The 24,563-nt window shown below is 56.2% G+C and overlaps 1 protein-coding gene and 1 long non-coding RNA gene across 10 annotated transcripts in view; one reads left to right on the top strand and one right to left on the bottom strand.

Moving 5' to 3' along the window:
- Window positions 1-24,563, bottom strand: part of B3GNTL1 (UDP-GlcNAc:betaGal beta-1,3-N-acetylglucosaminyltransferase like 1) — a 134,769-nt gene that overhangs the window by 37,122 nt on the left and 73,084 nt on the right. For all 9 annotated transcript variants that reach the window (XR_005837285.1, XR_005837286.1, XM_040639922.1 and 6 more), the window contains one exon: window positions 17,545-17,640. Coding sequence is in view for 7 of the 9 variants with exons in the window: in XM_040639922.1 (XP_040495856.1) it covers window positions 17,545-17,640 (96 nt within the window). In the remaining 2 variants the exon portion in view is untranslated. The remainder of the gene's footprint in view (window positions 1-17,544; window positions 17,641-24,563) is intronic.
- On the top strand, window positions 13,910-16,000 carry LOC121104939. The gene is made up of 2 exons (XR_005837287.1): window positions 13,910-14,018; window positions 15,240-16,000. It is a non-coding gene; the product is annotated as an uncharacterized LOC121104939 (long non-coding RNA).

Raw genomic sequence — 24,563 nt, 5'->3', positions numbered from 1 at the left:
TCCTGGTAGTCCTACACCTGGGGTGGGTGCTACTGGCGTGCAGTGAAGTGGACGCCAGGGGCAGGGAAATTTGTAATGAGACACAATACAGCCTCAAGAATGCTGAAATTAAAACTGACACCAACTGAATGAAATCTTAGACACCATGGAAGGGACAGTGAACACCCACCCACCTTGCAAACAGCGGAGCAGGTGCTCAGACTTTCCATCCCGGATGTCCCGGGAAAATTAAAACGTACGTCCACGCAAAACCTGATTGTGAACATTAAAGCAGCCTTATGCTCAAGAGAGAAAACTGCAAGCCACCCAAAAGTTATCCCACACAAGTGACAGACACCGTGGAACGGAGCGCAGGGGGCCTCTCCCCAGCCACTCACGTACAGCCTCGACGCTGACAGACACTGGTGGCTTTCACGGAAAGAAGGCAGCTACACAAAATCCTAAAGACAGGCATTCTCATCTCTAGAGACAGAAACTGGACCAGCGGGCGGCTGAGACACAAACCCGAGGCCACGGCTGCAGCAACACCCCGAGGTGGCCCGTCCGGCTCTCGGGATCAGGGACCACGTGCCTTGCTTTCTGCACATCAGGGTTTCGGTGCTTTGGGAGGGGCTCTGAGGGTCCTGGAATCCAGGGGCTCCCCGCCCCAGACACCACAGAAGGGCCCCTGAACGCCAGCATTTTCTAGCAAACCCGACACACCAGTCCCCACCAGTGTGCTCCATTACTTCCTTGACTGTCAGAAAAAACCGGTTTCATAATGCTAATTGGGAACTTCTGCAAAGCAAAACCTGAGCTTCCTGTCTTCACCTCCTACTTCGCAGAGGCATCTTCTGGTAGCTGCAGCTGAACACCGATGCCCAGGCCCCAAGTCGCGGGCTATGGGTGCGGGAGCTGGGCCTGGTGGACATACACACTGGATTCTGAAGACTTGGTATGAAAAAAGAATGTTATAACAGCTCACTGATATTTTTCTACTAATCACATGTTGAAATAATATTTTGTGTATGTTGGATTAAATAAAATATACTATTATAATTAAATTCATCCACTTCTCTACACCTTTTTACTACAACTACTAAAACATTCTGGCTTGCATTGAAGGCTCATGGTATACTTCTGTTGGCTGGAGCTAAGCGTCTGTTGGCAAAGCCATCCAATCCGTCCTTTAGTGATGCAGACCCATGAGATAAGGAGGAGGAAACACACAGCAAAGGCTGATTTGGGACCGCGGTCACCTCTGAAGAGAGGGAGGGCATCTGGCAGCAAAGAGACCCCAGGCCCCCAGCAGAACGGGCCGAATGTCCGTCACAGAAGTTAATGAGGGGGAAAGGGGATTATTAACATGTTTATGCCAATAAGTTCAGTGACTCAGAGAAAACGGACAAATCCCTTGAGAGGTACCAATCAAGAACAGAAACCCAAGCATCTCCAATCAAACACTGGAGTTCATAATTAAACTGTCATTGGTCTATACTGCCAACCATTAAGGTAAGAACGAACACCGGTCTCACTAAACTCCTTCATAAAATAAAGGAGGGGGAGAATATTCCAACCCACCTTAAAAGGTCAGCTTTAACTTGATGCCAAAACCAACAGAAAACCCACAAGCAAACCACAGAGCAAGGCCCCTTGTGGACAGAGACTGGATTATTAACGATCCGATCCAGACACACACACATCTTGACCACGAGGCATTTATGCTGCACGTTTGAGCTGGTTTAACATTTAAAAATCAGGGGAAAAAATCACATGATCATTTTAATAGATGCAGAAGAAGCGTTTGACGAAATCCAACACCCAGTCAGGGTACGACATCCCAGAACGCCAAGAACAGGAGGGAATGAACTCAGGCTGCTAAGGGCCGACATCCTGTTTGCGGGTGAAAGCCCGAGAGCCTGTCTCTGGATCGGGATCGCGACCGCAGAGCCCGTTCCCGTGACGGCTCGGCACCGTGCAATTCCACCCAGGACGACAGACACACGGATGGAAGAGTATTTGCAAACGTTGGACTCCACACAGAGGGTCTGGCGAGGCCCCAGGGTCTCAGGCCAACAGACCAACCCTGACCTCACACCAAGTACATGACGGACCTAAACGTAAGAGCCAGAATTACAAAACTTCTAGAAGACACACGTAGGAAAATGCTTGCAAGCGGAGGACAGGCAAGTTTTATAAAACAGAGCAAAAATCTGCAAAATAAAAAGGAAATATTAATTCAGCGGATTTCATCAAAATTGAAAAAGTCACCTCTTTGAAAGATCAGATAAGAAAATGAAGGGACTAACCAGGAACTAAGAGGAAACGCTCACAGTGTGTCTGTCAGGCACACAGATCTGGTGAGGGACGTGTTTCTGGAGTTTGAAAGAACTCTCACAACTCAGTAAAAAGGCAAAAAGAGCAGCAGTAAGCACGGGGCTCATGCAGACGCCCCACAGAGCTGCGAGGGTAGCGGCGACAACATGCTCCGCAGGGGACACGAAGAGGAACCCAGGACACCAGGCGCTGGCACAGACACGGGTAGGCTCACCGCGGCCCAGGATGGGGCCCAGGCTCGGATGGGGCCCGGCAGTCCTGAGAGAACCTTCCGGAGTGTGCTAAGAAGTCCACAGCCTGCACTAACGGTGCGAGTGTGCCGACAGCGAGTCAGAGCTGATGAAAAGGACACCCCGGACGCACCACTCCTCACAGGTCCCCACTAACCCCTGAATGGCCAAGCAGGCCCTGGGCATCACACCAGCGTCTCCCTCCATCCCTCCATCCACTCAGGCCGCGGCCTCCCTGGCTGCACCCCCAGACAGCCTCTAGTGCCTGGACCAGCGTTCTCACGCCTGACATCCTCCAGCTCTCCACACGACCCCCACATGCCCTCTGACCTCTGTCCCATGCTGGCTAGGTCTTGGCCTCCTGCACACGTGCTCCCCCCGCCCCACCCCCCGATGCTTCCAGTGCACCATTCCCAAACACAGCCCAGGTGTGAGACGCTTGAGGCCAGCCACTGACGCTGACAACACTCCCGTGTGGTGTGCGATCCCCTGCCAGCCTCCAGATTCAGGATCCCGGGAGGACAGACCTGGCTCTAAATCAGAAGGGCTCAGTGGCTGCCCCCGCCCCGTGTGGCCGAGCCAGGCCTGCCATGACAACGGCCCGAGGCTCACGGGCACCACCCGGGCAGCTTTCCCACGGAGAGCAGGGCCGCCGGCCATAGCCACCGTAGGAGAGGAGGGTCAGGGCGCTCGGCTCTGCCAGCTGTGCCTCTGAGATGACTTTGTCCTCCGTGGACCCAATGCTCCTGGCCCTTGTGTTTATTCACCGTCAGGAAGCAGAGCAGAAGGGGTGAAGGCCAGTGACCCCAGAGGCTGTCTGTGGGCACAGAGAGGGGCAGCGTTCAGCAACCCCACTTGTCTGACTCCCAGAAACGTCTGCTTCCAAACCAAACATTCCTGCTTTAACTGGAGGGAGTGAGTTTGAAAATGGTGGTTCAGACTTCAGAATGTCTCTGCCAACCTGGCTGAGTAGCAATCGCTTTGCTTGCAGGATGCATGTGACACGGGCCCGGAGATGGCCTGAGATGCACTGGGCGTGAGCCGCGGACAGTGCGGTGCCCACGAAGAGACTGGCCCACAGCTCACGGACTGTGGGTGAAGGGTCCTCTCTCTGTAACAGTGGCTTCTCCTCGGAGCTGGACCCCCAAACTCTACGTGTGGGCAAAGACCCCTCTGGGCTCCCAGGCCCGTGAGTCCTTCTGGGTCACCCGCTCTGACACATCCTGCAGAGGTGACGGCTGCGGAGGGCACATGTGCCACATGCGTGCACTGGTGGGCCTGTCCGTGTGCGGCCTGGACGTGCCGGGCCGGCTCCAGGCGCTGTGGTCTGGAGGCCACCTCTGCGCTTTGCCATGGCAGGCTGTGCGCACTGGAGTATGTGCGTGTCTGCGAGGAGAGGGGCAGGGAGTGCGAGTGTGCACACCCGCAGGGGAATGAGACTCGGCTAATTCAGACGTGCACAGTGGATCCGACACTGCACGGGCCGGGTGGGTGTGAGCCTTCCTGGGGGGCTGTGTAAGAGAGAAGGGAGTCCAGGGGGCGCCTGGGTGGCACAGCGGTTAAGCGTCTGCCTTCGGCTCAGGGCGTGATCCCGGCGTTATGGGATCGAGCCCCACGTCAGGCTCCTCTGCTATGAGCCTGCTTCTTCCTCTCCCACTCCCCCTGCTTGTGTTCCCTCTCTCGCTGGCTGTCTCTCTCTCTCTCTCTGTCAAATAAATAAATAAATAAATAAATCTTTAAAAAAAAAAAAAAGAGAGAAGGGAGTCCTGCTGACAATGCCTCTCCAAATGCTGTGCTCCCACGCGTTTCAGGAGCTTTCTACCCACCGCAGGGTGACCCAGGACCGGCTCCTCCCAGCCGCACATCAGGTCTTCGCCACAGTCGATGGGCAGCTCCTGATAGTCACGGTCAGCCCGCTCCTCCCCACCCTGCCGGCCCTGCAGCTCCACGAACTGACAAGGGTGGTGCTGGAGGTCGCAGGTGCATCTGGGCGACAAGAATATCCTGGAAACTTCTTAACAACAGCCCTGCATTTTTTAATCCAGAAAATATGAGTGCTCAAGATAACATGAGAGTTACCAGCCTTAGCTCTAAAATCCACTCTGCACATTAGAGAAATCTGTAGGTGTTTTCCTGCCCGGTTCAAGCAAGCTCGACACATTACAACATGAACTAATTTGGTGTAAGGTAAAAACCATTTCCTACTTTGTGCTTACAGCAAACTCCCTGAGGGCCCGACCTCAGACACCCCTCTCAGCCCTTCGTGCCCAGCGTGGGTCTGGGCGTGCGTGGGAAGCACTGTGCCAGCAGCCTGGCCTTTGCCTCTCGGAGCCGGTCATGGTTCTGAGCCACACATCCTACTGGGACCTGGCCACTGCTCTCCAAGATAAGGCAGGAGCAGGGAAATTTGCGTAAGTGCACAGCTCCCACATTTTCTTGCAATTCAGCCCCTGGTGCCTTGTCCGCCAGGTGGTAAAGCAGGCCCAGGGAAGAGCAAGGCTTGGTTCCCGGGGCAGGGGGGAGGAGTCTGCCAGCAGGAAGGCTGATGGCGGGAGCAGCGAGCCTGGCATGAGGTGGGTAGCACAGGCCCCAAGCCCCGCCTCCTGTGGGTCTACCTCCAGACCCTGCCTGAGCCCCACCACCTTCACCCCTGCTGCAAACACAACACCTTCACAGCTGCTGAGGGAGCCCCTCTACCCCTGCTGTGTGCACGTCTCACCCCTGCCGCATGCACACCTCCAACCCTGCACTGGGAGCGCCTTCGCCCCTGTTGCATGCCCATGCCTCGCGCCACTGCACGCACACCTCCATCCCTGCTACAGGTACACCTCCACCCCTGCTGTGCGCCCATGCCTCACCCCTGCTGCATGCACGCCTCCATCCCTGCTGTGGGAGCACCTTCATCCCTGCTATGCGCACATCTCCACCCCTGCTGTGCCCCCATGCCTCACTCCTGCTGCATGCATGCCTCCATCCCTGCTGCACGCACACCTCCACCCCTGCTGTGCGCCCATGCCTCGCCCCTGCTGCATGGCTGCATGCACGCCTCCACCCCTGCTGTGCACCCATGCCTCACCCCTGCTGCATGGCTGCATGCACGCCTCCACCCCTGCTGTGTGCCCATGCCTCACCCCTGCTGCATGCACACCTCCACCCCTGCTGTGGGAGCACCTTCATCCCTGCTACACGCACATCTCCACCCCTGCTGTGCCCCCATGCCTCACCCCTGATGCATGCACACCTCCATCCCTGCACCTGGAGCACCTCCACCCCTGCTGCACTCCCCTGGGGCTCCACTCCCCTGGAGGCCATGTTGGCAGGCGTCTGGTGTTCAACCACCAAGTTCAGACAGATTCAGATCGAGAAACTAGCAATTATTTCCAAATTAAGCTCTGGACGCTGATGTGCCAGCAGCCTCAATCACCCGTCCACCTAGAGAGAGAGGATTTCAGACACATCACAATTCGTTCAGAAAGCCCTGTGGCTGCATGTGGGGTCGCCTCCAATCTCACGTGCGCGCTTAGGCCCCTTCGATGAGCTTTTCATTTCAGTTACAAGTATGCACTTTCCAACTCTAGAATTTCCTTCTGTTTTAAAATACTTTCTACCTTTGCTGAGATACCACCTGCATGTCGTTCTCATCATACTTCCCTTCAAACTCCGAAACACGCTGCTTCCCTTAGTTCTTAAAGATACCGACAGAGAGGCAGCTGCCTTGGGGTCTGCTGCACCCACCGTCTGTGTCCACTCGGTGGCAAAGTCCACTGATGGCTCTTCCTCCCCCGAGCGAGAGGGGCACCCGGACACTCTGCGTGCCTCAGCCGGTGACGCTGTGTGTATACTGTGGGGCCTTGCTCTAGGTCTTACTTTCTGTGCGGCTCCCATGACTTCCTTGAGCACACCTGTGCTCTTGGGGCAGTCTCAGTCTCTCCTGCATGGCCGGGTAAAGAGAATACCGAAGACCCCTCAGAGGTCCAGTTTGCAGATCATCTCCTGAAATTCTGGGCTGTCTGCTGGCCTGCTTCTTGCCCCAACCAGGGCCCTTCCCAGAGGCCCAAACACAGGTGCAGGGACTCCAGGGCAGTCTACTTCCCAAGGGTAGGCACGCCTGTCCCAGGATGGCTAGCTGGCTTTCCAGGCACCAGGGCACTGCAGCCCTGAGAGGCAGGTGTGGTTATGCTTTCTGTTTTGAAGACGAGGAAGTGGGGTTCAGAGTGGCAGCTTGCCCAAGGTGGTGGTCTGAACAGCAGTCACACCAAGGACCCATTAAGGGAGGGCCTTCCCTGGAGAGCTGTGTGGCCCAATACCGAGAGCCCGTGTGCATGTGGTGACCTTTCCTGAGTCCCCATGTGGCGTGACCTCTGAGGAGATACCCCAGGTCTGGGTGGGGAGGCCCTGGGGGTTGGTGTCCCCTCTGAGCAGGGCTCCAGGCTGCACTGTTGATCGCTGGGCCATCTGGGGAGTCCAGGAGCCGCACGGAGCCTGTCTAGGCATGGTTGTGGGGATGAGGGACAGCGCCAGCCCCAAGGGGTTGTCTAGAAGAGTCGGTGGATGAAGGTGTCGCAACCCCATCTGATAATCCTGCCACAGCAGTGGGTCTGGCTCTCCCCTGACAGGCAGCTGTGCAGGGCTGGGGGGAAGAGGGCCACCCCAGGCTACGGGAAAGGGCACACACTAAACTTATGTTTTAACATGATATTCCTTCATGGATGAAAAGGTGAACACCAGGATTTGAAATACTGCTCCCAAATGGATGGGGTAAGACATTTATAAAATTTCAGATGGGCCGTGAGATCCCAAGTCCTCATCAGTACGAGAAGAGAGCTCTCAGGGAACTGATGAGAGTCTTCACTCAGGGATGTGCTCATCAGCGTCGCCCAGAGCACTGAAGGCTGAGTTACTCCGGAGAAGACAGCAAGAAAACGCCCCAGCCCAACAAGGCAGAGATTCCTGAGAATGCATGGCTCAGGCGTCCTGTTTGGGCACATAGCCTTCAGGCAGTCTTGCACTTCCCTGGGGGTCTAGCCATGCAGGCCACATCTGGCCCAGACCCTTGCACACCCCCAGGTCACCTGTGAAGTGGGCAGTGTGCTGGGCCCTTTTCATCCTTCTCAGTGCTTTCCAGAGCATCCTCGTGGTTCACCTTCAGTGCTGGCATGCTCATGCCCCACAGCCAGCAGGGCACATCCGTCCTGCACTCTGCTCTGACCACTGCGCCCCACGAATGTTCAATGAGTGGGAATAGCCCCTTTGGCCAGACAGGTGCAGAGGGTCTGACCCAGAGGGAAACACAACCTTCCAGTGCTTGGCACACACCCGCGGGTAGGAGCCGCAGAGCGCCCGCACACACCCGCAGGTACGAGCCCCAGCGCGCCCGCACACCCACAGGTACGAGCCCCTGCGCGTGCGCACACACGAAGGTACGGCCCCAGCGCGCGTGCGCACACACGAAGGTACGGCCCCAGCGCGCGCGCGCACACACCCGCAGGTACGAGCCCCAGCGCGCGCGCACACACGCAGGTACGAGCCCCAGTGCGCGTGCACACATGCAGGTACGAGCCCCAACGCGCACGCACACACGCACGTACGAGCCGCAGAGCGTGCGCACACACCCACACGTACGAGCCCCAGCGCGTGCGCACACACGCACGTACAAGCCCCAGCGCGCGCGCACACACCCGCAGGAACGAGCCCCAGTGCGCACGCACACCTGCAGATACGAGCCCCAGCACGCGCACACACCCGCAGGTACGGGCCCCAGCGCGCGCGCGGGCACCAGCGGCAAGGCGCACGTGTGGGTAGGAACTTCAGGGTGTGCGCACAAAACCCCTATGGCAGGGGCGCCTGGGTGGCACAGTGGTTAAAGCGTCTGTCTTCAGCTCAGGGCGTGATCCTGGCGTTATGGGATCGAGCCCCACATCAGGCTCCTCCGCTATGAGCCTGCTTCTTCCTCTCCCACTCCCCCTGCTTGTGTTCCCTCTCTCGCTGGCTGTCTCTATCTCTGTCAAATAAATAAATAAAATCTTAAAAAAAAAAAAAAAAAAGAACCCCTATGGCAGGAACGCGGTGATGCCGAAGCTCTCTGGTCATTACTGCCCAAAGGGAACCAGAGAGCACCGGCAGAGGCGTCTGCGTCCTCGCCCCACGAGGCTTGTGCCAAGAACAGGCTTCCTTCCACCGCTCTCTGGGGCCGCTGGGGGTCCCTCCCGCTGCATGTGCCCAGAACAAGGAGGAAGCCAGCAGGCGGGGCTCAGGAGTCCTGCCCCCGCTCTCCCACTCAGGCTTTTAGTTCCTCCTGTCCTCTGCATAATGGTTGCCTCTGCTCTGTGCTTTGACCTTCAAATTCACCTTTCCAACTTCCCTTTGGGGGAGGGAAGAAGGAATGTTTTCTCTGAACCTGCAGCAAAAGCCTGAACAAATCTCACGTCTCACACACTGCAGCCTCCAGCGACACAAGATCTTCTCAAGGCCTCGCTGACACCGGTGATTTCAGGCTCCGTGGAACCGCCAAGGGCGGAACACGCGCAATTTTTCAGGGCTGTGTCTTTCCAGGCACTTCTTGAAGCGTCACACCTTCTCCGTCTTACTGACCCCTTGCACCCCAATCCTATGTGAATCAGACAGCAGTCTCTAAAGGGTTTTGTAATATTTGTCTCACTGTAAAAGGGACAAAGAGAGAGATGCCCTTCATCCTGCCCATCACTCCTGGGCCCTCCTCACCTTACCAGTTTTGGGGGGCCCCTCGCACCTTACCAGTTTTGGGGGGTTCTCCTCACAAGTTTTGGGGGGGCATAAGCAGACCTAGGGGCTCCTGTAACTGGGGCTGCACTCCCCCCCCCGTCACCTCTCCCAGGAACTGGCATCCTGTCCGAATGCAACCCAGCCTGAGGTAGGTCTTCAGCACTTTTGGGGAAGTTTCGGGGTGCTCCTTGCTGTGGCTGGGCTGTGCCCTCCTGAGGAAGGGGGCTCTGACTCGGTGCCGGCACACAGGTGAAGGGACTGCAGGCTGTCTCTCGAGTTCCTCTCCTCCCAACACCAGCTCCCAGTGAACTCAATGCAATTCTTCACCGAACACCTTTTCTAACGAACTCCCTGGGAGTGGAGATTTTTACAAAACCAATTAGAGGCAGACTTAAGAAACAAAAGTCAGGTCAGAAGGCCTTCCCTAACATGAGAGTCTAGAAGACACAGCTTTGCCTAAGTCATGCCTGTTTTCATCTAATGTATTTATCCTAAATCATTAAACATTTTTCTTTTCTGTAGGAAAGAAAACACCCATTGTAAAAGTCATGAAATTCAAAGGGACCCAAAATAGCCAGAACAATGTTAAAAAGCAAGGACAGGGTTGGAGGACTCACACTTCCCATGAAGTAAGCTCCCGTGGAGTAAGCTTTAAAACTTACCACAAAGCTGCGGTAATCAGAACAGTGTGGTGTTGCCATGCAGACAGACAGAAGATGAGCGGAACAAAACAGAGCCTAGAAAAAGACCCTTGCAAATGGTCCACTGATTTTCAGCAAGGGTGCCAAGACCATTCAGTGTTGGGAGAGCTGGATGTTCACATGCAAAGGATAAAGCTGGACCTTTCCCTAATATCATCTACAAAAATTTACTCAAAATGGAGTAAAGATCCAAATATAAGAGCTGAAACTATAACACTCTAAGAAGGAAACATTTTGTGACCTTGATTAGGCAAGGGTTTCTTGGTGTGACATGAAAAGCATACACAATCCAAGAAAAAAAATCTATGTAAATTGGACTTCATCAAAATTAAAACCTTTTCTACTTCAAAGGACACTATGGAGAGAGTGAAAAGATGCCTCGCAGTATAAAAGAAAATATCTGCAAGTCACACATCTGATAATGGTCTAGCATCCACAATATATAAAGAGTGCCTAGAATTCAATGACAAATACCCAACTTTAAAAAATGGGCAAAAGACTCGAAAACACATTTCCCAAAGAAGATACACAGATGGCTCAGAAGTACATGAAGAGATGCTCCACGTCATTAATCGTTAGAGAAATGCAAACCAAACCATGAGATAGCACTTCACACCCATTTGCATGGCAACTAGAAAAACCAGAAAAAAGAAAGTGTTGACAAGATTTAGCAGAACAGCAAGCCTCGTGCCCTGCTGGTGGGAACGTAAAATGGTGCAGCTGCTGTGGAAAACAGCTCGGAAGTTCCTCAAACGTTAAACACGGAATTGTCACACGAGCCTGCGATTCCACTCCTAGGTCTGCCCACGGGAATTGAAACAGGGACTCAGACAGACAATGCAGGGCAACGTTCACAACAGCCAGAAGGTGGAAGTAACCTAGTGATATCACAGTACAAGTGGATAAGCACAACGTGGGACCGACAGTATGTTGCACAATGAATATCGTTCACCTATAAAAAGAACAAGAATCTCACACTTCATAACATGGGTGAACCTGAAAACATTATGAAAGTCAGACGCACAAGGACAAAGACCGTACTATTGCACTTAACGTGAAGTATCTGGAAGAGGCACATTCGTAGAGAGGGAAAGCAGGCTAGGTTACTGGGCCTGGGGGAGGGCTAATGGGGAGTCAGCATTGGGTGGGGACAGTCCCTGGTATGGCCACTGAACTGTGAAATTCCTGAAATGACAAGTTGTGTTGTGTACGTCTGACCACAGTTTAATAAGGAGAGGGGACCATCAAAACAGGTCAGAGTGAAGTGGCCGGCAGCTCAGTGGGGAGGCTGGAAACAGAGAAAACGGGAGGAACCAGCCCTGCCCACACCTTGATATCAGACTTCTAACCTCCAGAACTGTGTGTGAATAAATCTGTGTTATTTAAAAAAAAAACCCAACAACATTCAGCATGCCACAGCAGTGCGGTCCGAGCCAGGAACTGTCCCTGTGCGGAGCTCATGTGAACTCTGGGCACCCAGCCGCTAGCCGCCGGGAAGGGAGACGCTGACAAAGCGAGTCCCTGCCTCGGCCACGGCACCAGTCTCTGCAGTCTGACAGCTCTGTGCGGCTCACGGGTGGCTGCGGGCTGCACACTCAGGACACATGGACTCCTGGGGGTGGGGAGCCGCGAGCAGGTGGACTCAGGGAAACGGTCTTGTTCTTGCCAGGAGCCTGGGAAGGGCCCCCGTGTCCGCAGAGGGTGCCCAGGGCTCAGGGCCGCACCAGGCAAGCCTGACCCAAGCTCTTTTCCACAACCTTTCATCCCCTTCTGAAAGAACGATGGGACAAAGAACAAAAATGGGACAGAAAGAGTCAAGAAAGCACATTTCTTTTGGTCCCGTCAGGGCAAGCCATTTACTTTCAAAATCCAAAGGACAAACTGCCTCATTGCGCTCTTCCTTGGTCTTGCTTCCAGCAACCATTCCTACTTGTCAAAGGCTCTGGGGTCTCCTGCAGCCCACATCTGAGAGACTGCATTTTTCCTTGGGTTCCATACTCAGTGAATGCTCAGATATACTTGAGAACACAGGACGCTGGCTTTCCACCAGATTTGAGCAGTCTGACCACGCAACAGCAAACAAGCTACCAGGAGAGTCTCCCCCTTTATTTCAAGGGCCCTGTCTGCCGCAATTCTCCAGACCGGACACACCTAACTCCTCATGAAACGGTCCATGCTCATTCTTTACCTCCACTGAACTGCAAAGGGCCATCCCACAACACACAGCTGATACCCAGGAAAGCCTCTTAACGAGAAGGCCCAGGACAAGAATGAACAACAAACCCGTGGGACTGGGGCTTCTAACAGGTACATTTCTCCTTCTTCTGGAGGGAAGACGTTCACCATGATGGATCTATCTCCCCCTGGAGGAAGGCAGAGGCTGGCTCACTGCATGTTCTCTCCTTAAAATCATCTGAATGACTCACAACAGACACCTGCCTGGGTTTCTCTTCCACCGGGATGGTCCTTTTTACAATTCTGTAACGACTAACGTGCTCTTGCCTCAGCTACAGTTTACCATGGGGTCACGTGCCAGAGAGCAGGATGGCCGGTGACCACATTTATCTGTTGACCCCAGGAAGACCTGGCCGGCCACATCATTAAAACACCTTAAATTCAACCACGTGAAGAAGAGAAACAGGTTTGCTGAGTAAACTTGTTTTTCTTTAAAGGCCAAGTAAGGGGTGGGAAGAGGTAATGAAATCTTAAAATTTCGAGAAAAAGAGTTTTCGTAGGAGATATTTCTACCCACCCCTGCCACGCAACTTGAACGCAAGTCACAGATTACTGCAGCAGGCTCCCAGGGGTTCCAAAGGCCAGCACCCAAAGAGCGAGGACGGCAGGGGGCAGCCATGTCCGGCAGTGACCACTGCCCTGTCCTCTCTCGGGGGCCCCCAAGGTGCACGTCCCATAGGCACACCCTGACCTCACCTGCTGACTGGGGCTCTGCGAGACGAGAGCCACTGCTCCAGGGGCGCCACACTGCGAGAGAAGGAAGACAGAATGAACCAGCCACCCAAGCCGCCGGGCCTGTTTCTTGTGAAAGCGCGAGCATGCCTCACGAGAAGGGCACACATCTAAAACGCTCTCAGAAGTTGTTCCTGCTTGAAGACACGCATAAGGGCCAGATGCCAAGGTGGTGAAAACAAGCCGACACTGCCTTCCTGCCCGGCTCTCCGCCCCTGCCAGGCCTCAAGCTCCCCTTGTGGGGATGTCTACCTGAGAGCTCAGTGTCTGCACCCAGGCGGCTTGCTGGCACGCACAACGCTGACAAACGCCGCTGACGTGACAGCCAGGTACTGCCTAACTCAGGGTAGGAAGCCTTTTCTCTAAAGGGCCAGATACTACTATTTCAGGCTTCCCGGCCACAGCCTCAGCTCCGCCACCCTGTGCAAAAACAGCCCCGACCATCCATAAACAAATGGGCAAGGCTCTGTGCCGATAAAACTTTACTTACAAAGAGGCAGCGGAACAGATCTGGCCCCCGAGCCACAGTGTGCCACCCCTGGTCTAACTGGTAAGGATGCAGCTGTGGCTTCAATTTAAACAAAACTGTTTCTTTGATTACTTATGCCTGGAATAGGCTAGTGTCTCCCGTTCATGTCTCCCCCAGTCGTAGGGTCTACGATTAAACGAGGTACAGAAAACTACAGAGGCAGCCCCCAACACACTTAGAATTCTTGGAAGCAAACGAGGCCTAACAACCCCTCCGGGCTATTTTGTACATTAACCTGCTCCGTAGGTAAACTGCGGATCATCGAAGCTTAGGCACAGGTCCCGGCAGAGGGCGCCCGGGTTGCGCGCACCAGGAGGTGCAACTGCTGATGGCCGAGCCTGACCCGGACGCAGGCCGACGAGCCCTTCCTCCCCGAGATGCCAGAGCCGCAAGTGCGCACCTGGCGATCCATGCGGAGTCCTCGCCCCAACCCAGGCCCCCTTCCCTCCGCGGAGCCCGGCTTTCCAAATCCACCAGGACCAGTAAGGGACGACCACAGGAGGGGCGCGCGCACGGAGGGAGGTGCGCACACAGGTAAGGGGGCAGCGCGCGCACGGGGGAGGGGCACACGCAGGTAACGCGGCAGCGCGCACGGGGGAGGGGCACACACAGGTAACGCGGCAGCGCGCGCACGGGGGAGGGGCACACGCAGGTAAGGGGGCAGCGCGCGCACGGGGGAGGGGCACACACAGGTAAGGGGGCAGCGCGCGCAGGGGGTGTGGGGGGCTGAGGTGCTGTCACAGGGAGGAAATCACAGAAGCTCCTGGCTCTCACTCTGATTCCCTTTTGATTTTATATCCTGTGGTTCTGATGTGTCAGCAACCGAAAAATCAGATAATCCAGTTTCTTAGAACTTTGTAAAAAAAAAAAGGGGTTCCCAGGCGAGGCTCGGGGGCCCATGCTGCTGTTCTGGGGACCTGGGGGTTTGCTTTTGCCTCTTCCCTTGTCTTGCCACCAACAGGAACTGCACCTTGCAAAAATAAACTCTCGCTAGCCCCTGTCAGTGTGCCCCCCGGCTACCTCGTCCTGAGCAGGGTCTGCCCTAGGGAAAGGTGCAGGACGAACACAGGCTTACAGATGGATCCTTGCAGATGCTTTCGGTACTCGAAAAAGACAAAAGTATGGGTTACAGACTTGAAAGGAGCTCAGTTTTTTATTCAGAAAGGAAAAGCCTTGCAGTTAAAAGAGAATGAAGCATTTAATGAAACTCGCAGACCTCATTAGTGGTATCTTACCAGGAAGTGATATGAATTCTCAGAGAAGAAGAGCAGACTTTGTGTGACTCATTTCCAGATTCTTGTGGTTTATTATCCTTATTTCTAATTTGTTGGAAGACTATCTTTAGACAGATAACAAATGTTCCAGTATTCTGACATTTTAACACCCACATAGCAACAAGAATAAACTTTGATGTTAAATCCAAGATCTGTGGCTTCTGGGTTTAACAGAGAAACAGACATTAATAAAAAGTTTCCTCTCTCCGTAGTCTAAGAGAAACGTGCGAAGGAACCACTTCTCTACCACGGGGAAAGTGTAGTTTATGTGGATCTGTACGGCGGACAGGCTTTACGATGCTCCCTTTAAATGAGAAAATGAAGAAAAGCGGTACAGGCTACTCTGTCTCAAAGTACGGAAGTTTTTAGGTGCCCGAGTGCTGGTTAGAATTGGATAAAATCATTGCACTATCAAGGACAAACTCTCAAGGGAAAGACACACTGAGGCAGATGAGGGTGAAAGTTAGTCTTTTTACACAAGCAGGTGAGTTCTAACAGTCTTGCTGCCGAAGCTGCTTCCACGGAAAAGGAAAAGCAGGTAACCAGGAGCAAGACCAAGTGTCCGCCCACGGACGGGAGAGCAACAGCGTCACCCAGAGCCCCCCCCACCGTCTTCTAAATTGGCCAAAGGCGACCCTGACTTCGTGTTGCCAGATATCTTCAAATGAGTGGGTCAAAGAATGAGTCTGGATGTGATGCTTAAACCCCTGAATTCTACGAACAAAACTGAGGTAAGGCAGCTGCTGGAGGCCACTGGCCTCTGGGCTGTGATGGACCAGGAGGGGCCCCGGCAGGATCATGACACAGCACTCGTCACCAGGCCTGCTGCTGACCCGCAGTGTCGCCTGAACCTCCAGCCTCAGGGGCCAGCTGCCTCTGCTCCCCTCCAGCCCTTGCTGCCAGAACCCCGGGGCGGGGGGCCGGGCGGAGTCTGGCTTTGCCTCCCCTTTGGTCTCCCTGATTCAGGAGATACAGGTCCCTTGGGAACGGCACCTCGCTGAAGGCACAGAGTGGGCACCAAATACCACATCATGCTGCTTCCCACCTCAAAAACGAGACCGGCTCAGAGGACGAACACAGAGCTCACACGGTGGCCTGTCCACTTACTAACGTGTCGTGGTTTCTGTACCTGTGGCAGCTGACAAGTGGCTTAAATAACACACAGCTTCTTTCAGATTATTTTGAAAAACTTCAGACTCTAATTTCCCCTAACCTGATAAAGAAAAACACTATTCAAGAGGACCCTGCCTTAATTATTTCTATGCTGCTCAATAGTTAAGTCTTGTTAGCCCTCGACTCAGAACTCGAATTTCTGGCTGAAAACGTGCCCACTGCATTTGAATTACACCCTCAGTGTGTGGTTACATAGTCCCTGCGTGACTCACATTCTACCAGAGAACCACACACACAGGCAGGAGTCCGGCTCCACACAGCTGTCAGTGCTCCCACGTTCACAGAGCTGAGTGTCTCCAAACCCTCGCTCGTGCCGGGCGGAGCCTGGCCCTGTCCAAGGAGCCTCTGGGTGCCCCAAATCAGGGGGACCTCTGGACCGACTGGAGGCCAGAAGCTTTCACACTGAACATGAAATTTTAATTCCCCGGTTAGGAATATGAAAGCTCTTACTAGGTCTCCATTGAGTCAGTCGTGATCCTGGGTAAGAAAAATGTAAAAAGGAAACACGAGTGCGTGTCCCGACAAAGTGTCTGTAGAACCGTGAACCCCACAGGCCGGCCCCTCTACGGAGGGACGGACCAGGAGAAGCGTGGCAGCAGGGGCCGAGGACCGTGTGCTGCTTCTCCACACATGTAACGATGTTCACAAGCAGACCCTCCGCAGTGTCTGAGACTATGGATCGTGGAAGTCTGACATTTCGAAGCCGCACTGCAGCCCTGGGCAACTGGACCAGCTGCAGGGAAGAAGGCTGTTTGCAGCGCCAGGCTCAGGGCAGGGGCGCCCCACACGGGAGGGGAGGGACATTCTCTGCTCCAGCTGGGAGGCCACGAGAGACAGTGCAGACCCGGTGCGATTCTGCTGGCCACTGCCGGCACAGGCAGGAAGGAGCCGTACCGCCTGCCCCCGACCCGTGGCCGAGAGCCGCCTCCGCAGGCACCTCCATGCAAACGTCCGCGAGCTCCCACCTCAAGGCTCCCGTGTCCCGTGAGGGGAGCGTGCAGGCTACGCGGGGCCCGCACGCTGGCTGTTCTCCCGCCTGTTCGGCTTTGGAGGAGCTGGAAAACAAACCAGCTTCTCCGTGCCTTTAACCACTGGTGTCTACAGAAGACCATTCATGGGGTCTTCATCTTCTCAAGATGGGACAAGTCCAAACGCAGAAGCACTTTCCGTGTGTGTGTGTGTGTGTGTGTGTGTGTGTGCGCGCGCGTGGGGGAACAGAGTTTAAAAGCTACTGAAACAGGTTCACTTACAGAAGCAAACTGCAGACGCCAGCCCCTGGCAAACCTGAAGCTGGGACCAGAGCACCTCGTCCTGCTTCCTGTGCAGGTCGCGCCCCTCACAGGTGGTTTCTGGGCCAGCCACACCCAGAAGGCGCATCTCAGCTCCCTCCCTCAGATGGCCAGCTCCGAGGCGGCCTGCCTTGGGGACAGCCCCCAGTCCTGCCGGAAACCTGAGCCTTTCCTGGACACCTCTTCCCTTCCCCGCTTCCAGTCAGGCCTTCTGCACCTGCCTGCTGGCTCTGGCTCCTTCCCAGGCCAGACCCAGGGGGTGGGCACCAGGGACTAACAGCTCTCAGGACGTCCTGGGTGGGCTCCCAGACGGGGCAGGGGTACCTGAGTAAGAAGCTGGTCCGGCGCTAGCTGGTTGATCCACCGTGTGTATCGCTCAGTGGAGTCGGGGGGCTCTCTCCTTACTTGGCAACCTATAATCTGTGAAACAACAAAACAGAACTTAACAGGAGAGAGTCACTGTGAGCTCACATGGGCACACACATGTCCACATACATCCCACCTGGTATAAGCTGGCACATCCAGCAGGGAACTAACAGACACCTGCATCCGATCGGGCTGGGGAAAACTCCCAGGAGGAAAGTGGAAGACGGAGGGCACCCACACAGTGCAGGGTTCTGAGTGGACCCCACACTGCGCGGTCCTGACGTGCCAGTCCCAGCAGCACCCGTGACATTACCCTGGGTTAATGCTCCCCCTTGATGCGTTCAAATCACAGTGATCCGTACACAAGGTCAAACATGCGGCTACCTCAGCAGCACTCTTTCTGAACCGTGACTCAGCAGACACGAGGAGCAGAGGGAGAGGGAGAAAGAATTTCAAGCAGACTCCCCGCTGAGTGCAGAGCCTGATGTGGGACTCGATCTCATCACCCAGAGATCACGACCTGCGCCAAAACCAGGAGTCAGAGGCTTACCAAGTACGACGCAGGTGCCCCGATAATTTCTTAAAAAGGAGACTGATTCGGTGATATAGGTCTTACCGACCCCTCTGAGGCGGAGAGAGCACAGTGCAGGGTCGGCTGTAAGGCACGTCCCGGCCCTTACGGGACCTCTGTGAGCCTCACCTGGGTGGGGGGTACAGGTCCTGTGCTGCTGGGTGTCCCCCCACGGGAGCGGCTCCTTCTGCAGCAACAGGCCCAGATACCTGCTGTGGGGACCGGCCTCTTTCCACACCTCACGCGGACTCTGTAGGACGCGACCCTTCACCTCCGAGCCATCTTGGACAACCCAAACATGCTGCACGCAGACACTTGAGCCGGAGTGCAGATGCTGTCCCTAGATTCTGGGCTGTGCTGGAGAGGTGGCCAGGGCTGCCGAAGCAGGATGTGTGGTTTCTCTCCCTCTCCTGCCCTCCTGCTGTGCCCCCTCTCTCTCTCTCTCCAGTAAATAAACACACAGCAATGATCAAACCCTGAATCTTAAGTCTTGCTCTCTACAGCACTTATGCGTCGTGATTAATTTAATGCAGGAATGCTAATGAGGAGCTAAGAAAGTTTTTGCTGGTCTGCATTTTGTTGTTGTTGGGTTCTTTTAATTAAACTTTTTGGGGGAGAAGACAGTACATTTTCATGCAGTAGAAATAACACACAGAGATTGCGTGTACCTTTTACACGGTTTCTCCAGTAGTAACATCTTGAGAAACCAAGGGTGTCACCCCAGCTCAGGACCCCTCATAGCGCCTTTGTGGCCACACCCAGCCCTCCCTGACCGGCATCCGCCCATCTGTCTTTTCAAGAATGTTGTGTCAACGGCCATCCAGTCTGCAGCTCTCTGCGACTGCTTTCTTCTCCACGCTCTAATTGCCCGGAGACTTGTCCAGGCTGTTGTGCGTAACAGCACGTTTTCCTCGTTTGGCTGAAAAATACTGCCCAGCACAGACCCTCAGCTCAGCGCTCCATGTGAACTTCACGCACAGGCTTTTGTGTCATTTGCCTCATCTCTCTGGGGCAGACGTCCAGGACTGCAGCCCCTGGGTCGTACGGTGGTTTCACGTTCACTTTTGTAAGAGCTGCCCACCTGTCTTCCAGAGTGGCTACACCCACTCACACTACCACCAGCCAAGTGAGTGACCCGGTTTTTCTGCACCCTTGCCAGCATCTGGCATGGCCATGTTTTCTATTTTGGCCCTTCTGACAGGTCTGTGCTGACGCCCCACCACCGCTCTAACTTGGGTTCCCTGGGCTTGCGGTGCTGACCCTCTTTCCATGGGCTTATCTGCCCCCCGTCTCTCCTCCTTGGTGAAATGTCCCGTTTTCTGACTGGGATAAAAGCACGCTTGGCCACTGTGACATGCTGCTGGGTCCCCTCCGTGAGCCTGTGGATGAGAGCAGCCCCGGGTTAGCGCCCTGCCAGGGGTCAAGCCTCCCGGGCGCCCGCCCTGAGGAACACACTCCTAGGGGTGTCCACTGCCCTTCCTTTCCAGTCTTGTCAAACTGACACTTGTTGGACAGAAAGCATTCTGAGAGAAAACAGGAAAACGACCAAGAGCTGGGAGGCAGACATCTGGCTTCACGGTCAGAGGCCTGCTCACAGGCTGACCGAGGGGCTGAACTGCTCACGCCCCATGGCCCCCACCCCAGCATGCCATGCCCTGAGCCGCCACTGGGGGCACCAGACGCCCGCTGCCCGTGCCAGTCTCATCCAGAGGGGGCCTGCTGCTCCCACGGTGAGTGCCGGCCCCGCCCTGGGCACACCCCACCTCGGCCGGGGACCCCCGCCCAGGGCGCCCCTGCCCAGGCCCAGATCTGAGATGTTCACGCTGCTCCCATGGTGAGTGCCCAGGGCGCCCCCCTCCGGCTTGCTGGCTTCTGATGAAAGCCAGAGCCACGTGGTATGGGGGGTTCTCACAAGGAGAAACGGCAGGTGGGAGATGGCGTGACATGGAAACTCCCGGGGCAGGCACTGCTTTGAGCCTCTGCTCACTGTGAGGGGCACTGGCCCACACACGAGGAGGAAGGTACTTGTGTGTGAGGCTTAAACTGTGTGAGAAGATAGTGGCCTGGCCACGGGGCAGACACCACAAGACACCTTTCCCTCCTGAAGAGTTGTCTGCGGTGCCACCCCTGCCGGCCGGCCCACGCAGGGGTCCAGCGCAGACCACTCACCCCGTCCTCTCAAGGTCTCGCCCCACTCTACACTCGCTCTAGGGCAGAGGCTGCTGTGACCCGGGCCCGGCACCCTGTGTGCTTTCATCATATTCCTTTCTCACTAATTAAACGTCCCGGAAAAGCCCGATCACAGTGTGAAGTTCACAGTCACACACGTGGCCCAGAACACAGTCGGTCAGGAGGGTCACTGCTGTATTTCCAGGAACACCAGGAGGACTGAGGAAGAAACAGGGCCACGTACAAACTGTAAAGCGCCGCACACACACCAGGCATCAAGGCAAACTCTGGTCCGAGGGTGAGATGGGACGGAAACGAAAGCTCCCGTCCCGCGGACGGCCGCAGCTGGGGTGTGCGTGCGTGTGTGGTCTGCACGCACTCGTGCAGGAACGCAGGACGGTATGCATGCGTGTGCCAGCCTGCAGGAGAGGAGGCAGCGGGGGTGCAGCCGGGCAGCCCCCAGCAGAGCCCACACTCTGCGGCCACGCCTTCAGTAGCCCACGGGGCCTCCCACAGCTCACCCACTTCAGCCGTCCTGGGGCCGCCCTGGGGAGGACGCTTGGGAAAGGCTGGTGTCTCCCACCCCGCAGAGGTAAAGCCCGGGATGCCTCGGCTTACTCTCAGCTCTTTCCACGGGATCTCCCCCTGCAGGGCCTGACACATTACACCAGTGGGTGGCTGGGCGCACTGCTGGGGAGCGCAGCCGGCACGCGCCCCGCCCTGATCTGGCCTCTGCACGGGAGGGTGAATCTGAGAGCAGCAAGCTCTCAGTCCTGTCAATGACAACGGAAACAAGAGAGCAGGTCTAGTCCAATTTAACCAGACTTCCCCACTGACATACTGCAGTGTCCCCACGCGGGGGTGGGACTGCCGCCTGCCCCGAGCACCACGGCCACGGCCGCAATGCCCCTGTGAGGGACCTCCCTCTGCCTGTCCAGTCTGTGACCCTGCCCTCGGCAGGGGTAACGGTGGCCCAAAGAACCTGGGGCGCCCGTGCTGGTTTTAAATTCCTGGACGTCTGTCACACCCACCCCTGCAGGGGCCGCACCTGGAGAGGAGGAAACACAGAACCCGCTGGGGGTCTTAGCGCCCAGGTGGGTCAGGCCCCTCACCCTGGCCACTGAGCAAATGGGAAAGAGGGTGGACACTTTGTGGAAACGTGAGAACAGAAGGCGTATGCCTGCTCAGTCAAAGGGACAGAGCGCAGGGGAGCACGGCTGTGCTGCCTCCCCTCCACGCTGGCCCCCACGCCCCAGGCCACACGGCTTCCCTGCAGTCCACACGGGGCCCACCCGGGTCTGCGTGCAGTGGCACAACCATACGGGCGCTGCTTCTGTTCGTTACCAATCGGCGAGACGCCTGGCCATTTTGAAAACTGAAAATCACAAGGAACACCACTGAAATGATGGCTCTCTAGAAACATCTTTTCAAGCCCATCGCCGGGCAGCTGGGTGGTGAGGAAGAGGTGAGGCCAAACTGAGGCAAAGCACACCAGAAGTGCCTCCTGCACCCAGCTGCCCAGATCCTGGAGCTGCGTGGGTCACAAACGGACTCGGGGACCGGCGGCCAGGCTGCAGATGGTTAGGAGAACGAAACCCGCCAGTCTGAAGGGGCGACACCCTCCTCCCCCTTACAGAAAGGCGGTGAGTGGCAGCAGTGGCGGAGAGATGCATGAAGGCGGACGTCCCTCGTGCAGCCTCTCTGTGAGGTGGCAGACTCTGCGGGCCGACGGCACGCGCACACAACACACGCCCGGGGTGGGGGCCTGCCGTGTCGTCACAGCCCGGGCCAGGGGATGCACCGAGGACACATCTACAAAGCCCGGCCAGCCACGAGAAGGTGGGAAAACAGAGGGAGAGCTAGCAGACCACCGGAGAGATCAAATGGAACCTTAAAACGAAAAACCCAATAGGTGGCGGGCAGAGGAAGCGGGAGACGGATACTTAACAAGACGCAGAGGATTAGGCAGTAAAACGCAAGGGTCGGCAGAACCACCGCCAGCTCACAGATAGCCCGCCGCCCCGGGGGGGGGGGGGGGCGTGGGGAGAGGGCGGTGCCAGGTCGAGCCCCGCTCTACTGGTGCCCTGGGGCAAGTGGCATGTCTCACTCTTCGCTAGCCGCAGGCTGAACGCGAACCCTCAGCACAGGCCCACAGCGCCAAGATGCGGGAGAGCAGCGGAGCGGCTCAGGGCACTCCCGACGTGGAGGACTGCGGCCCAGATGGACACAAGGGGAACAGGAACCGATCTCATCAGTGAACTAGACTTGTGCTGTCACAAGGTCACACTTCACTAAGGACTCCGCGGGTTTTATGGAACCGGGCCTTAAAATGGGCACTTTCAGGAATGGAAACAATGTTTTAACAATGTCACTTCGGTGAACTGTTTTCCTTATTTTATGCTCCCAAATTCTTGTCATCAAAAACCTTTTTTTAAAAAAGACTTCAAGAGAACAAACTGGTGGTTGCCGGGGGTGGGGGAGGGAGGCACAGGCTCCGGTGATGGAGGGTGTGCGTCAGGGATGGCGCCGGCGGCGTGGCGAGAACGTTGTGTTGGGACAGATGCGGGTCACGCACAGCGCAGACGTGTGACTCCGCTGAGCAGCTGAAACGAAGGTAACCCTGAGCGCCAGCTACGCTCCAACGAAGATAAAATAGCGTCTGGTAGAAGCGCTCACTTCATCATCCCTCCTCTGGCTGGAGCCGCCACCTTCCAGGGACGCGGCAGAACGACCAGCACGGAGGGAAGACGAGAGGCCTTCTGGAAACAGGGCGGTCCCGTTGGCCACAGGCATCAGGTCTCCAAGAGAGGTGAGGCAGGCGTCGAGGGGATGGGCCCTGTTCAGAAAGGAAGACCCTCAAACGTCACCATGGCAAAGCTGGAAGAGTCGGCACTGTCGTCAACACGCAAGTCAAGGGCAAGGTTCTTGCCCAGAGAATTAATGGACGTACCGAGCATATTAGGCCTCTCAGAGCCGACATGGCTTCCTGAAGCGTGTGAAGAAAAGCGGTCAGAAAAGCAGCAAGCTACTGGGTCCCACGGTGGCCCAGCCTGCTCCGCCCAGAGACGCGCGCTGTGGGGAGCCTAGAGATGGGGGGCTTGGTGCTGGAACCCACTCCCTGCACTCATGGCACAACAGGCGTGAAAGAGTAAAAGATCTCTGGACTATTCACAAAAATACCAAATTAACTTGTACATCAATTCTAATTTCCTGCCGACACTCACAACTAGGAAACCAGGCCAGTCGAACACACTTAAGGCCCGTGAGGCTGACACGCGGACCCCTGGCTGGGGGCCCGCTGAGCCACAAACACACCTGGGCCGATTCCTCAGGAGCACTGAATACCGGCTGCGGCCGGGGGTGTGCAGAGGGCACACTCACAAGACGTACGTGTGACGGTCACACAAACCTGCAGTGGGCGTGGAGAAACGCATGCTCTGCTGTGTGAGTTTTAACCTGTGGAGCCCCGACTGTGGGAGGTGAGCTCCCTTGCCTCCAGCTCTCAACCGTCTCCGCTCCCTCACCTCCCCGCCCATCAGTGGGTTCTGCTGAAAGCCCACACACCAGATCAGTCTGAAGGCCTGTCCCTGACCGGCAGCACACCATTCCCCATGGATATCGCCCAGGGCCAGCTGCAGATGCCGAGGCCCTCGCCCCATCTGCGGCACCACCCAGGCACTGCAGACCAGGGGCCTCCAGCCAGTCCCCTGCACCGTGAGGCAGAGGGTGGACCGTGGGGCCAGCCTGAGCAAACCCTCCTCTCAGCCACCACTGGGCATCAGGGGGCACCTGCTCCCGAGAGGCCAACCGAGAAGCAAGGGTGCCGCCCACCGCGAGCTCTGAATGGGCTACGCAGATGCCAACGGTGGGTCTACCATCTCTCAACCCATGGGTCGGGGCAAACCCCTCCTGCCCCCTTCGAAGTGACCGTGCTTGCTCTTCAGGTGCTCACACAGCTCCCCCGACACAGCTGAGCTGGCCCTGCTGAGATGGGGTGTCGCTCAGGGAACCGTTACTGTGGGCGCCGGTCGCAGCCGCTCCTCTCGGGTGCGGTGAGGGCGCGCTGAGCACAGGTACCTGTGCCGGAAGGACAGAGGCGATGGCCCTCTTGGTCCCCTCACCTGGAAGGGGAGGTGACTGCCAGCCCCGTCCAGCTTCCCACAACTTGGTGCCCACCAGGCAGGGTGTTCACGAGCTTGTTGCTGACATAGGCAAGGCCAGGTCACTGCCGCACCCT

Source organism: Ursus maritimus, unplaced genomic scaffold (genome assembly GCF_017311325.1).
Source record: "Ursus maritimus isolate PB19 unplaced genomic scaffold, ASM1731132v1 scaffold_24, whole genome shotgun sequence".
In the NCBI taxonomy this organism is placed as follows: domain Eukaryota; kingdom Metazoa; phylum Chordata; class Mammalia; order Carnivora; family Ursidae; genus Ursus; species Ursus maritimus.
Note: the sequence above shows the minus strand (reverse complement) of the source record. Positions and strands in the feature narration are given on the sequence as shown.